This window comes from Calcarisporiella thermophila (assembly GCF_041956535.1).
Source record: "Calcarisporiella thermophila strain CBS 279.70 unplaced genomic scaffold VTP21scaffold_26, whole genome shotgun sequence".
In the NCBI taxonomy this organism is placed as follows: Eukaryota; Fungi; Calcarisporiellomycota; class Calcarisporiellomycetes; order Calcarisporiellales; family Calcarisporiellaceae; genus Calcarisporiella; species Calcarisporiella thermophila.
This window is the reverse complement of record NW_027192216.1, coordinates 104,416-118,618: the sequence shown is the minus strand read 5'-3', so window position 1 is coordinate 118,618 and position 14,203 is coordinate 104,416. Positions and strand designations below refer to the sequence as shown.

General features: G+C 50.6%; 7 protein-coding genes across 7 annotated transcripts; 2 read left to right on the top strand and 5 right to left on the bottom strand.

The window, feature by feature from the left end:
- Window positions 1-360: 360 nt before the first annotated feature.
- VTP21DRAFT_6229 (uncharacterized protein) lies at window positions 361-1,602 on the bottom strand (the record flags this gene model as incomplete). The annotated part of the gene is made up of 3 exons (XM_069396836.1): window positions 361-1,193; window positions 1,248-1,416; window positions 1,483-1,602. 3 exons carry the CDS (start codon window positions 1,600-1,602, stop codon window positions 361-363), a joined length of 1,122 nt encoding a protein of 373 aa, XP_069247114.1.
- Window positions 1,603-2,473: 871 nt separating this feature from the next.
- Window positions 2,474-4,277, bottom strand: VTP21DRAFT_6228 (uncharacterized protein; the record flags this gene model as incomplete). The annotated part of the gene is made up of 4 exons (XM_069396835.1): window positions 2,474-2,692; window positions 2,762-3,877; window positions 3,945-4,027; window positions 4,100-4,277. 4 exons carry the CDS (start codon window positions 4,275-4,277, stop codon window positions 2,474-2,476), a joined length of 1,596 nt encoding a protein of 531 aa, XP_069247113.1.
- Window positions 4,278-4,581: 304 nt separating this feature from the next.
- Window positions 4,582-7,894, bottom strand: VTP21DRAFT_6227 (uncharacterized protein; the record flags this gene model as incomplete). Its single annotated transcript, XM_069396834.1, has 11 exons — window positions 4,582-5,742; window positions 5,813-5,938; window positions 6,018-6,120; window positions 6,212-6,399; window positions 6,489-6,622; window positions 6,686-6,949; window positions 7,027-7,219; window positions 7,307-7,435; window positions 7,501-7,603; window positions 7,675-7,742; window positions 7,817-7,894. The coding sequence occupies 11 exons, from the start codon at window positions 7,892-7,894 to the stop codon at window positions 4,582-4,584; spliced, it is 2,547 nt and encodes an 848-aa protein (XP_069247112.1).
- An 838-nt stretch (window positions 7,895-8,732) lies between these two features.
- On the top strand, window positions 8,733-9,281 carry VTP21DRAFT_6226 (uncharacterized protein; the record flags this gene model as incomplete). Its single annotated transcript, XM_069396833.1, has 2 exons — window positions 8,733-8,807; window positions 8,898-9,281. 2 exons carry the CDS (start codon window positions 8,733-8,735, stop codon window positions 9,279-9,281), a joined length of 459 nt encoding a protein of 152 aa, XP_069247111.1.
- An 813-nt stretch (window positions 9,282-10,094) lies between these two features.
- On the bottom strand, window positions 10,095-11,186 carry VTP21DRAFT_6225 (uncharacterized protein; the record flags this gene model as incomplete). Its single annotated transcript, XM_069396832.1, has 2 exons — window positions 10,095-10,824; window positions 10,945-11,186. 2 exons carry the CDS (start codon window positions 11,184-11,186, stop codon window positions 10,095-10,097), a joined length of 972 nt encoding a protein of 323 aa, XP_069247110.1.
- Window positions 11,187-11,768: 582 nt separating this feature from the next.
- On the top strand, window positions 11,769-13,496 carry VTP21DRAFT_6224 (uncharacterized protein; the record flags this gene model as incomplete). Its single annotated transcript, XM_069396831.1, has 8 exons — window positions 11,769-11,827; window positions 11,888-11,948; window positions 12,016-12,110; window positions 12,219-12,685; window positions 12,774-12,805; window positions 12,945-13,022; window positions 13,113-13,345; window positions 13,415-13,496. 8 exons carry the CDS (start codon window positions 11,769-11,771, stop codon window positions 13,494-13,496), a joined length of 1,107 nt encoding a protein of 368 aa, XP_069247109.1.
- A 277-nt stretch (window positions 13,497-13,773) lies between these two features.
- On the bottom strand, window positions 13,774-14,202 carry VTP21DRAFT_6223 (uncharacterized protein; the record flags this gene model as incomplete). The annotated part of the gene is made up of 1 exon (XM_069396830.1): window positions 13,774-14,202. The coding sequence occupies one exon, from the start codon at window positions 14,200-14,202 to the stop codon at window positions 13,774-13,776; it is 429 nt and encodes a 142-aa protein (XP_069247108.1).
- Between the last annotated feature and the right edge of the window lies 1 nt (window position 14,203).

Here is a 14,203-nt window from a genome sequence, read left to right as displayed (position 1 = left end):
GTCCTATGGCATCCATCAACCAGGTCTTGTCACGCTACAAAACGAGGCAAGAGCCACGTGGCGTGAAAAAACTATTGACCTATTGGCATGTATATCAAGTCTGAACAAGGGCATTTCAACACCTTTTCCAGCTTCGTTTCGCGGAGTTTTCGCTTCATCCCTTCAAAAGTGTCTTGCATGCAATCCTAAAGGTAGCGTAGATGCCAAATATTTATTTAACAATATTTCCGCCCATTCGCCTAGGGTAGACATTAATAAAAGCGAAGGAAAACAATGCTATACATAAGAATCACTTGCACTATGTAATGTATGCGTTAAAGTACTGTAATATCATGAGAGTAGAAGATTTTGTTGGCTTCTTCAACCATAAGCATCCATTGTAGTTCTCTCGACTACACGTTTAGCAAAGGATGCCAATTTGCTTCCTCGCTTCCTATCACCTGGCCATCCATTTAGGGTGATCCCCATCATATATCCTACCGCACGAGTGGGTCCAAGAGAAACCATCATAGCTCTAGGGGGGGCTTTGTAAGGTATAGGCTCATGGCCTTTTAAAATTCGCTTAATATTCGTAGCAGTATGAACAGCCTGCGTACGTGCTGTATAGAACATCTTTGGATCATCAATAGCATTGACATCTCCTACCGCAAACACATTGTCGCTTGCTTTTAGGCATTGGTCGACTTTGATAAAGTTCTTTTCGTTCAGCCATTGTGGATGGGACTTGCGTAAGAATCCAGTATTGGGTGTGATGCCTGAGCAGATGTACACAAGATCTGGTCTAATGGTGGTCTTGGATTTATCCGTTTCATAATGCCTGCCATCGGTCGATGTTGCGCTTTCATTAATGATCAACTTGAGGGACGGTATATTGCTGAGCACAGTTTGTGCGCCGGCTCCCAAGTTGCCCGGTGCCGAGGCAAGAACAGGCTGCGAACTGATAAGGGTCACACTTTTGGAAGGGTCTCGTAAGCATATTTCGGCGGCGACCTCGACGCCAAGTGCACCGGCTCCAATGCATAAGATCTCTTTAGCCGTCTTGTATCGCTCTCGCTGTGATTGCAAGTATTCTAGACGATCTTGGAGGGATGTGGTGGTTTCACATGATGACTTCCATGGAGTGTGGCAGCTAGATCCGGTGCAAATAACGCAATAATCATACGACACACTGCGGTTCCCTCGCAAATTTATGACTAAATCACCGGTTAATTACTGTATTTTGAAGTATGCCGTGTAACATGGTATACCTTGGTCTTCCGTGTTCAACTCTTCGACAATGCCAAGAATAAACTTAACCTGAAGGGGAGCGAGCACCGAGGCATAGTCGGCCGTGACGTTTTGGAAATGTTTTTTAAATTCTTCGTCTGTATTTTCATACAGAACCGAGCACATTGCTGGAGTAAACTCGAAGAAATCCTGTTTAGAACGATGGAATCGGTGGTCAGGGCGTTTTTCTTATATAACACCTTCGCTCATTGTCACCTTGCAGTCCACTAGCGTTATCTCCAGGCCGAGCCTGCCCGAGTCAGAGGACAACAGCTTCGCCAACAATAGGCCTGCGGCTCCTCCACCGATAATAACTAGCTTCTTTGAATCGGTCATCCCAAGCTACGAACAAGAGAGAATGGGAGGCGGGAGAAGTGATTTTATAGGACTACACGACTCCAGAAATGGTTTATAATCCATTACAAATCCTAAGTGGACCCTGAAAAGAAAAATTGGCCGAATTCAAACTGAGGTTAATTCCTATGTTTCAAATTCCTAAGCATCGTGGCCCAAAATGGGATCTTTGGTCAGATTGGCCGGAAAAAAAACCAAGCACGACTAAATTTGCTTATACAGCAGCCCGTTTTCGGCCGTAGTATCAAGATATCCAGCTGCTGGAAACTGTCTTTTGTATATATCGTTAGTAACAGGATGCAAGTACATAGTGAACCAAAGTGCAAGTGAAATAATTGAAGCAAAGTAAATTAGCGCGCTCCAATTCATAGAACCGCATTTACAAATAGCTGTATTTAACTAAAATTTAAATACAACTTCATTTCCAGCATCACTGCTCCAGAATAGTCTGACCATTCCTTCAAATCTCCGTTAGTCTTCGTTATAAACAGTGCTATTATACTAGACAATTAATTCCTTAATATATGGCAACTTATCTGTATCCTAAAAGAGTCGCTTTCATTCTAGCCATTAATACTGTACATATAACTATAGTTGTTACTTCTACTTAAAATACACCTTGCATGATATTTGTATAGAGATGCTTTATTGATCAAGTTCGCAACAAGATATTACATGGGGGGGGGTATAAATATTCTTGCCTTGAGGACAATGGCCAGGAACACATTTGATCCGGGAAGAGCGGTCAAATTTCAGGTAGTGTACCCCAAAGCACGACAAGTAAAGGCTCTTCACGAGCGCCTCTGGCCCTTGCTCCATAAATGCTCAGCCAAAATGGAAAGATGGTTTAGCTTCATTCCTCCTCATCTGAAAAAAAGTACTCATTCTCCACGCTCGCTTCCTCCTCCTCTTCTACCTTGTCCTCCCCGGCCTCTCCTCCACCTCTCGTCTCCACTTCCATTCCTATCTCTTGAATTGCGTCTTCAGTCTCTACACCCAGGGGTTCGCCCTCTTGCCACCAACCACGCGCAGGTTTAACCCTACGACCAGACCGAGTTGTCCTGGTGGTCAGCTTAATAGACAACGTAGGACAGCCATGAGCTCAAAGGCCAACTCTGATCGACAAACAGTCACCTCTTACCGATTTTGCAACCACCGTCTCCAGCTTCGATCGCGTGCTTCCCGGTACAGACGCGTCAGTCCTTTTGTTTGGGGAGAGCCTATCCTCCCTGCCCTCCCCATCCGCAAAGCGACGTTTTTTTCTCACCCGATCTTCTCGCTCCGGGTCGCGGAGGGGAGAGGTTAGGGAGCGAGCCTCAGACGCATTGATATGGCCAACAGGATTACAAAGTGCGTCAGCGGAACTAGTGCGCAGAGCAGCGCTCGTGGGGCTTTGAGTGGGGACGGTGTGTGATGCGTGGGTTCTCCTCTGCTCAGGCTCGTCATCATCAAATCCAGTAAGGGGATCGGGGGACGCTGACAGATCCCTCTGGTACCCCGAATAGAATGTCGACACGGCCATCTTATTTGAAGAGGAGCGCGCACCCCGGCCAAGGGGGCTGGATTTGAGACCGGAAGCTGCTGGCTTTCGATCGGCCGTAACCAGTGGTGTCTCCAGGTTTGCTGAGGGAAGATGGGTTGGCGGGTCATTCTCCTTATTCTTCCCCTCCACTTGGGCCAACTCCCTCCATTTCTCCTCCTTTGTATCCTCCTTGCTCTCACCCTCTTCGTGATCTTTCTCCGCTTCAACTGCCCCATCAGAATGCTTGGACTTTATTTCTTGCTCAACATCGACAGAATCCAGTGAATGGGAAGGGGGTTCGCTGTTCATTGCTGCCAGCGAAGAGCCATACTGACGTACGATCTCTTCGAGCTGGAAATGCAGGGTATCATCTTCATTGAGAGCACTTGCTTGCCCTCCATTGCTCTTTCCTCTACTCTCCTCGTCACCGCCTTCTGAAAAATCGACAGATTGCTCTGTGTGTTCTAAACCAGTGTCGTTGCTCTTATCCTCTATGCCCCTTTCCCCTCCAATAACATCCACTGCCCCAATCGTCGTCGATAGAGGATCTTTGCTTCTAGCTGTGTCACGCCGTTCTTCATTATTGCCAACTTCTCCGTCTCTCCGTCTCTTTCCCAGGACTATCTCCAGATCTGTGGGCGGTATTTTCACTTTTCTCTTCCCATTCACATGAAGCGATTGGGCAGCGTGATGGGTAGCTGCGTTTGCCATAGCTGAATACACTTCTTTCAAGATCTACGATGAAACCGCCTGAGTCAGCTAACAAAATGGAAAAACAAACGAAGATGATAGAGTTAGCTACACTTGGCATGGCTGCTTCGCACCGTGCGCAGAGCTCGGAAAATCTTTCCTCCAAATCCGCCGCGGGATGAGTGCATTCTTGCTCTAAGTTCGGTTTGACATCTTCAGTGCTTCATCCTCATTCCTAGCCTTCATTTTTCTACCCCAGATACTTACTACTTCTCCGGTAACGTCGCGTCATGGTCTCTAGCCCCCATAAAGCATTGATCGCGTGCGATCGTGAGCGATCCGGCGGGAGCCACGATTGGAGACGCGAAATAACAGGGCGAGGTAGCGGAATGCGCAGGTTGGAGGTATCAGTTATGCGAAAGAGAGCATGGTAGAGATCGGCCATTAAGAATCGGGGTGGTCGCAGGAGAATCAGCAAGGTTGTAAGTGACGAATTTTTCTTTGGAGGGCGTGACTGTGCAAATTCTTTAATTACTGGAAATAAACTTTTACAATAGGAAACGAAAAGCCAAAGAAGAAAAAAGAGAAAATCAGCGAACAAAAAAAAAAATAGAAAAAAAAATCAAGCGCAAATTATTTTAATAAACATAGGAAAAGGGGAAGAGGGAGAGAGGGAGGAAAAAAAATAAGAAGAGATGAATGGTGCAACAATTAAACAAAGTAAACCTAACCAAAAAGAAACTGGCGAGTTATCCTTTCATAATGAAAAGGTAAAACTGCTGCGTGACTAGCCCCGGATACTGCGGCAGAGCGGACGCGGCGCTACCCCCCGACATATACCTCACCCCGCTTCTGGCCGGCTCGCCGGTCCCAAGTTGGGCACTCACCCATATCTCGATCGAGTTGAGGCCCTCGGCGAGCGAGAACATGTACACCTGGTGGGTCACCTGGGGGGCCGCGGGCAGCGCCACGACATTGGCGGGAGTGACCCGTTTTCCATCCTGAACCACCGTCATGGCCACCTTTTCGCGAATGCTCATGAGCCGGCTCGCCAGCAGTGGGATGATGCTCATGCTTTGAACTCCGGAGCTGACGAAGACACAGTGCGACAGGTGCGAAGTGTCCAGCGACATCACAAAGGAGCGATCATTGGACTCGATGGCAATCCACTGGAGCAGCGGGGCGCCCTGTTTCGATGGATCGGCCGCTGCCGCCGTAGCGAGGGTGGGTTGCTGCTCCAAGGGGGGTTGTCGCGGCTGCGACCTTGGAGGAATGGACACTTTGCCCGGATGGGAGGGGGCAAATCGAAGAGATTTCAGTCTCCTTGCGCTCTCTGCATCCTGTGACTCGTCCGCCGTTCGGTACGCATTCGCGCCCGCAGAAGGAGCCAACGAATAGGGTTGCGCAGTTCGTGCCGGCGTTTCGTCGACCACGATTTCCTCGTCCTCCTCGTCCATGCGGTCCCCTACCCCCATCACTTTGTCCGCCTCCATTCTATCGCGTTGGACAGCAGCGCCTGTCTCGGGGGCCGTGGGGGCAGGTCTTGGGGCCTCGGATGGGGGTGCCGTCGGTTTGATTGTAATCTTGACCGATTCCTTGCGCTGTTCGTTGGCGGTGGGAGCGGCCTCGTTGTGTTTTGCGCCCTTCAACGAAAGCTTCAGCTTGACGCCGGACCCTTGGGTCACCTTTTCGTTGTCACCAGTACGGGCATCCGGGGTCTTGACGGACTTTTGCATGGCGAGGTCCGCTTCGGGCGTTTTAGACTTGTCGGCGAGCCGTTTGGATGCTTTAACGGGGGTGGTGGTCGAGGAAGCTGATGCCGCTGCCGCTGCCGTTGCAGCTGCGGCAGCAGCGGCCGATGCCTTCTCTTTTTCGCTTAATAACTTTCGTTTGGTTTTCTCGTATAGGTTCTAGAATGGCACGAAAGAGGAAAGGGGGGTCAGTCGCCGACGTCATCCATGACGCACCTGCCATACTCACTTGTAGTAAGACTGCGTCCTTATATATTTGTGAGCCATCTTCATTGAAAAATTTGGCGTTGTTAAATAACCGCTCCATGTCGCGATCGAAATCATCGAAGTTCTTGTATCCTTTGCGAAGGTGTTTCTAGGACGACAGAAATAGGTTCCAAATAAGAATGGAGAACAGAAAGGAGAACAAAAAAATATAAAATTGCCCCACTCACATCTATGTTATTGAGCGATATAGGTGCTTGAATAAGCTGATAGTACAATGGGTATTCTCGACGATCCGGCAAATCCATAAATTCAGCCGAATACTTTCGCCCACTTTTCATAACCAAAAAAAAAAAAGATTTCAGCACGCCGTGTTAGGCTTGTGGATTGCAACAAATTGGGAAATAAGGAGGCGACCCATTACCTGGAGTGTTTGTGGTCAACCACCGCTTTCCAAAGCTCGCGCATGATGTCGTTAATATCCTTCTCCTTTGGGGGAACTGGAGGAGTGGGTGGCAAGGCGGGAGGCGGTGTGGAATGCTTTCTCGGGGTTTGCACCTCGCGTTTCTTGGACTCCACGATTGGCACCGGCTTTTTCTCACCTCCCTTCATCTAAGGAAACAAAACGATCCAAGTTGACATTTCGTAAGGCAATAGGTATATTTTCCAAAAAAAAGGGTCCGAAAACGAAGAGAATTTACCATGGTCAATATGCCGACCCACCGAGTCGACTCTGGGTCTGACAGTAAATCCACTGGCCGTTGACCGTGCTGGTTGGTCAGGGACAAATCGGCGCCAAAGTTCTCGATTAACACCTTGGCGGTATCCGGATGCCCTAATGCAAAAGGGAGGTGAGACGAGGGTGGGCTACGTGCAAAAGTCCACTGTGCTCGGTTACCTCCAAAAGCAGCCCATGCAAGCGGCGTCCCCCCGTACCATGTATCTCTTATATCCACCTCTGCCCCGGCTTCCATCAACAACTTAACGACTCGAACACTTCCCGAGTACGCAGCACAGTGCAAGGGGGCCCATGTGAATTTTTCGCCAAACATCTCATTCTCCCAAAGCATATTGGGGTCGAATGCGTCCGCGTGCGTTTGAATAAACGTGCGTATCTGTTTGATGTCTTTGCGTTCGATCGCATCAAATAACTCGGAGATTTCTGGATGAAGCGGTAGAAGAGACCGGATAAGGGATGGGGGACATGGGGAAAAGCGTATGAGCATAAAGCAAAATTACCTGATTTTGGTATTCTCTTTTTGACCGGTGTAGTTTTGATGCGGATCTTCAGGTCCTTGGCAAGGGCAGGATTTGAGTCTTGGGCCGCCTCGGCGGCATCCCCATGTTTTGCTAGTGTCTCTGATGCTGTTTCTCCCGATGGTGCTGCGGAGGCTGCGGCCAAAAGCTCAGAAACTCGTTTGCCGACATATTTCTACCAGAAGGCCACCATTCCGTTAACCCGTGCCATAATGAAGGGGAGGGGAGCGGGGGAGAGAAAGATATTCAGAAAGCTATTCACCTTTAGTTTTTGGGCATCCTTGTATACGAGCGAATCAGACCGGTTGTATGTCATAGCATTATCGAACATCAAGTCGAAATCGGCTTTAACCTCGTCGAGGCTCGAGTATTCTTGATTTTGCATCTTGGTCTATAAAGCATGCAAAGTTTAAATCGCAAATAACAGAAAATGACACGGTGGATTTCTCAGCTTACCTTGATAGTGCTCAGCGCTATTGGACGTTTGATTATTTCGTAGTAGTCTGGATAATCCTTCCTGGACGGCAACTGTTGAAATATCAAGCTAAGATTGCGGCCCCTGGAATAGATCAAGCACCGCATCTAGCTGAGGAAATCCTCCAAGAACGAGAAAATACAGCTTCAACTTACTCTTTATCTTTGGTCGATTTTACTTCCTTCAGCAAAGTTTTGCAATCGTTCTGCAGATCAGCTGCCTTCTGTGGTTAAAGAGAGATCGATCATTAAAGGAGAGTTCTTCATCGCCAATCCACATCAATAAGCCCCGATTTACCGCCTTCTCCTGCTTTTGTCTCTTTCTTTCTGCCTGTTCGTCCGTTTCATGCTTGCGTTTCTGATGTCGATCTGTCATGGTGTTCGCCTAGCGAATTTAATATACACACTTCTCTCCACCTTCGCGTGTTCGCGTTGATAGAATGAAAATTGAAACTGTTTGGGTGCTGTGCCACAAATCGCTTTACTGTCTTTATGTATCTTCTTGATCTAGAGGGGGTCGATAAGGATCCAATCGAAGGAGGAAATACAAAGCTTCCATCCCATCCTCTCGGGATAGAGCACTCATAAGGAAAATCGCGAACTATCATTCCTTTTTATTACTCTCCCTAAACTGACAAGTGGACTGTAAAACTGCTAAAGGGAAGATTTGAATCCCGGATACGACCCCTGAGAGGCTATGTGCTCCAAAAAAGCCTCTCTTGTCCTTGGAAAACGGCGAGTGTATGCTCTATATTACGGCGCAAGTCGCAATTTCTAGGCTAAAATGCGTTCGGAGTAGGCGTCCCTCCTATCGCTTATAGCGTCATTCGCGAGAGTAGAGGGCCGAAAGTCATTTCTAGGCGCATTATTTGATTTCTACGCGCACAGAGCATCGAGTGCAAGCGTGTTCAAGCGTTGACATCGGCTAAAGAAGTCCATGGCGGGGATCTGCCGAGATGAGCTTCACTGTGGGGAACGGGGAGTGTGGGCGAAAAACTGGCAAAAGCCGTGGTAGCATCGCGGCATCGAGTTTCTTGTTGAACTCCGAAGAGCCCCTTTCTCCTCACTTCCCAAATCGAAGTAAATTCCCTATTTCGGAGAATATCAATGGCGTAAAAAGCCTATATATAATGCGTTCGGGTCTACACTCATTTCCCCTTTGAATTTGCATTCTGTTCTCATTGTGAAAATACTTTTCCCTTTCCTGTATCAACATGCAACGCTATCGTCAGCTTCTAGGCATCACTCGCACCTTTCAGCCCAGCCGCTCTTTTTCGAAGAATGCCGTGGTAAGCATAGCCTCGCCCCTCTCCCTCTTCTTCCTCCTCCCCCCCCCCCCTCGTGCTCGTTTCCTGGTCTAAACCCACAACCTATGATAGGTCCACCAAAACATGAGACAACCTGCTGAGTCGTCCAGGCGCTCTGCGGAAGAAACCGCAAGACGCGCTCACGAAACCATGGAGCATGGCAAACAGCAAGCACGGCAGAAAACGGCTGAGGCCAGCGACAGGGCCGAGCACATGGGCGAAGAGGCAAAGAGACGTGCGCAACAAACCGTGGAACAGGGCAAGCAGCGCGCGCAGCAGAGAGCAGCCGAGGCCCAGGATCAGGCCGAGCGCATGGGCGGCAAGGCCAAGAGTGCACTCGAGACTGCCACCGAAAGTGCCCAAAGGGTGGTGGAACAGGTCCAAGAGCGGGCCAAGGAGGTCCTGGAGAAAGGAAAGAAGGCCATGCATGATACACAGCAGAAGCTCAAGCAGTAAACACCCTCGCCGCCATCCTCTTCGCCACACTCTGTTTATTTGTTCATAGCCCATTTGTGCTTTCCCTTCTTCCTCGCATTGTATGAAGCTTACTGCCTTGTGAATAAAAGCAATATGTATAGAATCGATGTCAGGCGAGCCTTCTGGGGCCTGGAACCGGCTGCAAATACGGTCCGCCTCTAAGGGAACGGATCCAAAGCTCCGCTCAAGGGAGGTTGACCCGTGTGATTGCGCATGCAGAGGCCAATGCAGAATGCGTAGAAAATAAGGAGAACAAGGAGGGACCTCCAACCAGCGCCTTCGCTTAAGGTTTGAAGGAGGAGGGGGAGGGGATCATGCAAGCGAGCACGGTTCACTTACACACTCTAATTTGGATGTCCAACAGACCTAGGCTGTTTTCCCCTATTTTTTTTTATTTATTCCATGTGATGAGGTTCATAAATGATATTTTAGATATATACACAACAAAATAAGAAAACATATAAACACAGAATCTGTTGAAGAGCAAGCAAACAAGGAGGGCTTGGGAGGAGAGAGCAGGGTGCGGGGAGAGCGAGGATATGCGAGAGAACGGGAATACGTTCGACGACGATGAAGGTAAGAAGAAAAGGGGGAGAGAAGAGAAAACAACACAATAGGGCATATTAGAAGAGAGAAGGCTTTAAACAAGAAAATTATACACGGCATGGGAACATTCCCCCCCAACCTCTCTCTCTCCTATCTGAATATAGAAAATAAAACACATCAAGTCAAGTGGCAAAAAAAAGGAGCCTGATATTTGCAAACGCAGAAGGGAAAAAAAAAGAAAAACAATCAAAACACATTGCTGTAGGCCACTACTGCGCTGCACCACGTCATGACATCGCGCACGTTTGCCGCCAACCCAACAGCTCTGTCCAGCAAAGAGGCAGCTGGTTGCGGTGGGGGTCGATGCCGGTGCTGTAGCTGCGTCGGCTGCCCAAAGGGCTTTTTTGTCCGATCTTCGCCAAGATGGCTGGAGAAGAATCTACTCCGGGGAAGCTCCAGCATGAAGTTCTTCACCTCTTCTACGGAGGGGCCCTCGAAGGAGTCCTCGTCCTCCATCCCAAACAATCCCGCCATGCCTCCGGTGGTCTCCATCTCTACGTCCACGTCTATTGCCTCAAGCTCCATCTCCTTGCTCTCGCTCCTCTCTAGCCCCCGGACAATCGGCGATCCGGGCCCATACTCCACCCGTTTGATCTCGGGGTCGAAGCGCAGGCTCTTCTTAGCCGCCCCGCACTTCTGCTGCCAAGGCGCAATCCCCGCCGAGTGCTTCAACACCGGCTTCAGCGCGCCGCTCTTTGGATTTGTGCAGTGACAGTGGGAGGGCGGGGACACCGGGCTGGGAATACTGGTGGGGGAAGCAGCGGAGGTGGCGGAGGAGGAGGTGGACGAGGAGGTGGAGAGCGCGGCGGCGGGGGAGGAGGGGAGGGTCAGGTCGTCATCGATGGTGAGGGCATGGATCGCGGAGGGGGGTTCGTAATAGCGTCCATGCAGCCATGTGATGTCGTAATCCTTTTGCCTAAGGGAGCATTGGCATGAGGGGCAAGTTAGCGCATCTGCGCAGAGGGGATGCGGAGAGGGAGGGAGGAAGGGATGCAGGCCGAATGCCGCATCCCTCGATGCAGCTCAGGGCACTTACCAGTTCAGAAGCTCAGGGTGCACGAGTGCATTGTCGCCGCCCAGCTGTTTGAAAAGTCTTGCATATTGCCGCCAAGCAGCATTCTGCAATCGCTCGAGCTTATGGGTCTCCACCACCGATTCCCTAGCATTCTTGGCCAGCTCGCGCGACACGCCCCTATAGCAGTGATGCACCTCCTCGGGCGTCCACCGGTAGGTCAGGTAGTCGACGGCCAGGGCAGACTGCTGATATCTTTGCGCCATGAGGGAAAAAGCGATTAGAACTGAAAAGAGATCCTCATGGGAAAAAAGAAGGGAAAGGAAATATTAAATAGCAGGAGGAGGAGGGGGGGGGGAGAGGCGAGGGGAGGGGAGGGGCCATTGTTTCTCCTCAGTTCTTAATTTCACATTTTTACTTTTTTTTTCATAGCTCTCATCCTTGCTTAATTTGGGCGTGGTGGCTTTCACGCGCACATATTTGCCTCTCATTTTCTCGACGGGGCATGCAAATGTCTGCGGTCAAACCTTGGAGGGGAATAAGAGCAAGAATTCCAAGAACAGGCGCAGCGCAGGCCGCGCGGGGAGGGCGCAAACACCAGCGGCGGGGGATTTGACAGACGCAGCCCGCTGCACCTGACAGCCCCCTCCCCCGCCCCTCCGCTCCCCGCCCGTCCCCTCCTTCCAGCCGGGAGGGGCTCAAGCGAGTCCGTGACTGCCCCTCTGACTTGATAGCCAAGGCATGGAGGTCTTCGAATGAAAATAAAATTTAGGATAACAAAATTAAGTGTAAAGCTTATAGCGTGCTTTTTTTTTCCTCCCCAATTTCAACCTTAAACCTGCAAAGCAATGGGGAGTGAGGAAGGAACTACCGCGCAAACGAGCGAGGGCACCCGTCGCCCCATCAGGTAAGAGGCCCCGCTGCGTCTTTCGCCGCTGCATCTCTGGCTAACATCTTCGGGCTCAAGGGTCTGGGTGGATGGAGTCTTCGACATGATGCACTACGGCCACGCCAATGCTCTCCGCCAGGTAACTAGAACAATGTCTTTTACTGGTTTTCATCGTCAGCAGACGCGATCCTGATGAATGGATGTAGGCCAAGGCATTTGGCGACTACTTGATCGTGGGGGTCCATTCCGACGCAGAGGTCGAGAAGAACAAGGGCCCAACGGTCATGACCGAAGAAGAGAGGTATGTTTTCTAACGCGGGTCTTGGCATCTTCCTTATCACATTCTCATTATCCTTTCCACCCCCCCCCCCCTTTTCCTCTTCTCCCCCTCGCGTCATTCATTTCTCAGATACACGGCCGTTGCCGCGTGCAAATGGGTGGACGAGGTTGTCCCCAATGCCCCCTACCTTACCACGGTGGACACGCTCGATGCCCACAACTGCGACTTCTGCGTGCACGGCGACGACATCACGACCATGGCCGATGGAACCGATTGCTACCAGGCCGTCAAGGACGCAGGCCGCTATAGGGAATGCAAGCGAACCGTAGGGGTCTCCACCACGGAGCTCGTCGGTCGCATGCTCCTCATGACGCGCGATCACCACAAGCCGCTGTCGAGCATGGACGACAAGCACCTGAGCAGCTTTTCCAGCGGAGGCCCGGGGGTGCGCTTCCTGCCGACTAGTAGGCGCATCTTGCAGTTTTCGGAGGGGCGCGAGCCCAATCCTGGAGACAAGGTGGTCTATGTGGATGGGACCTTTGATCTCTTCCACGTGGGGCATATCGAATTCCTGAAGCGGGCCAAGGCCCTTGGAGGTAAGTGAGATTGCTCTTTTCGCTCCCCCTCCCCTCCCTCAATGGGCGGGCACATGGGCACTAATGGGCTGACTGTGGGTATGGATAGATTATTTACTGGTTGGAGTCCACGATGATATGGTGCGCATCACGTTCCCTATTGTTCTTGTTCTTGTTCTCTTCCCTTCTTCCTCCTCCTTCTTCTCCACTCTTCTCTCTCTCTCCCCTCCCTCCTTCCTCCTCGCTGACTAACCCACCTTCCTCCATCCATCTACCATAGACTGTCAACAAGATCAAGGGGTCCAACTACCCCGTCATGAATCTCCATGAACGGGTTCTTAGCGTTCTGCAATGCCGTGTAAGTCCTCACCTCTCCTTCCCCCCCCCCTCTGCTTCGGACCTCCCGTCCTGATTGACCCCTATCTTCTCCTCGCCCCATCCTCCATAGTATGTCGATGAGGTCATTATTGGCGCCCCTTTCAGCGTCACCTCCGATGTACTCGAAAAGGTGTGCCGAGTCGACATCGTGGCCCACGGAAACACCCCCACCGATCTGGACCTCGATGGGAGCGACCCCTACGCGTTGCCCAAGAAACTCGGCATCTACAGAGAGATTCAAAACCCGAATGCGAATGTCACCACCGAGGGCATCATTAAAAGGATCATTGAGCATCGGAGAGTGTAAGCATGCATTCGAATGTTTGCCGTGGGAAAGTTTTCCGTGACTCACTGGTGACGACGGTTGAATAGGTTCGAGGAGCGACAGGCCCGAAAAAAGGCCAAAGCGGACCTGGAGGCCCAGCTGGAACTTGCCGAGAAGTCAAGGGGGTAAGCCGACTGATCGTCATGCCGTATTTTATTTTGCGTAATTAGACTTGGGAACGGGTGTATATATATATATATATATATACACATACTATTTAAACTATATGTATTTTTGCATAAAACAGCGAAGAAAAATAAATGAAAAATGATGCGATAAGAGAGCCGGTGAGGGGGAGTGGCCCACTGGACAAAAGGGGGGAAGGGGTAGATATATCTAGGATAGCGCCATACAATTATACATATACAACTAATAAACTAAGGGCTAATCAACATGGCATGCCTTTTTAAGCAACCGAAATGGCGATGAAATCATACGTCTCCATTTGTAACGACACATCGGGGGGGCCGAAATCCTCAAAGGGAGGGAAGCTGAGGTAGGTCTCGCTGTGCAGGGCGCAGGGCGCGCCGCTCGGAGCAGAGCTGTCGAGCTCCTTTGGCGGCGGCGGGGCTGCGACGCCGGACCATGGGCAAAAGTGGGGGGAGGAGAAGAGGAAGAGCAGATCGTGGATTAGCATAGCGAGCGATGACCTTGATGGCTTCGTCATTGTCTTGCCGCAATTACCACTGTTATACTGCGGCATCCATACATAGGCAAGCACCCCGCGTATCCCGAGATATCTATAGGCAGATGGGGAGATAGGCTGGGGGGGGGAGGGCGGGAGGACAGCGAGGGCAGCCGTATAAATACAAGAGGGGGCCCCCGGAATGCACATC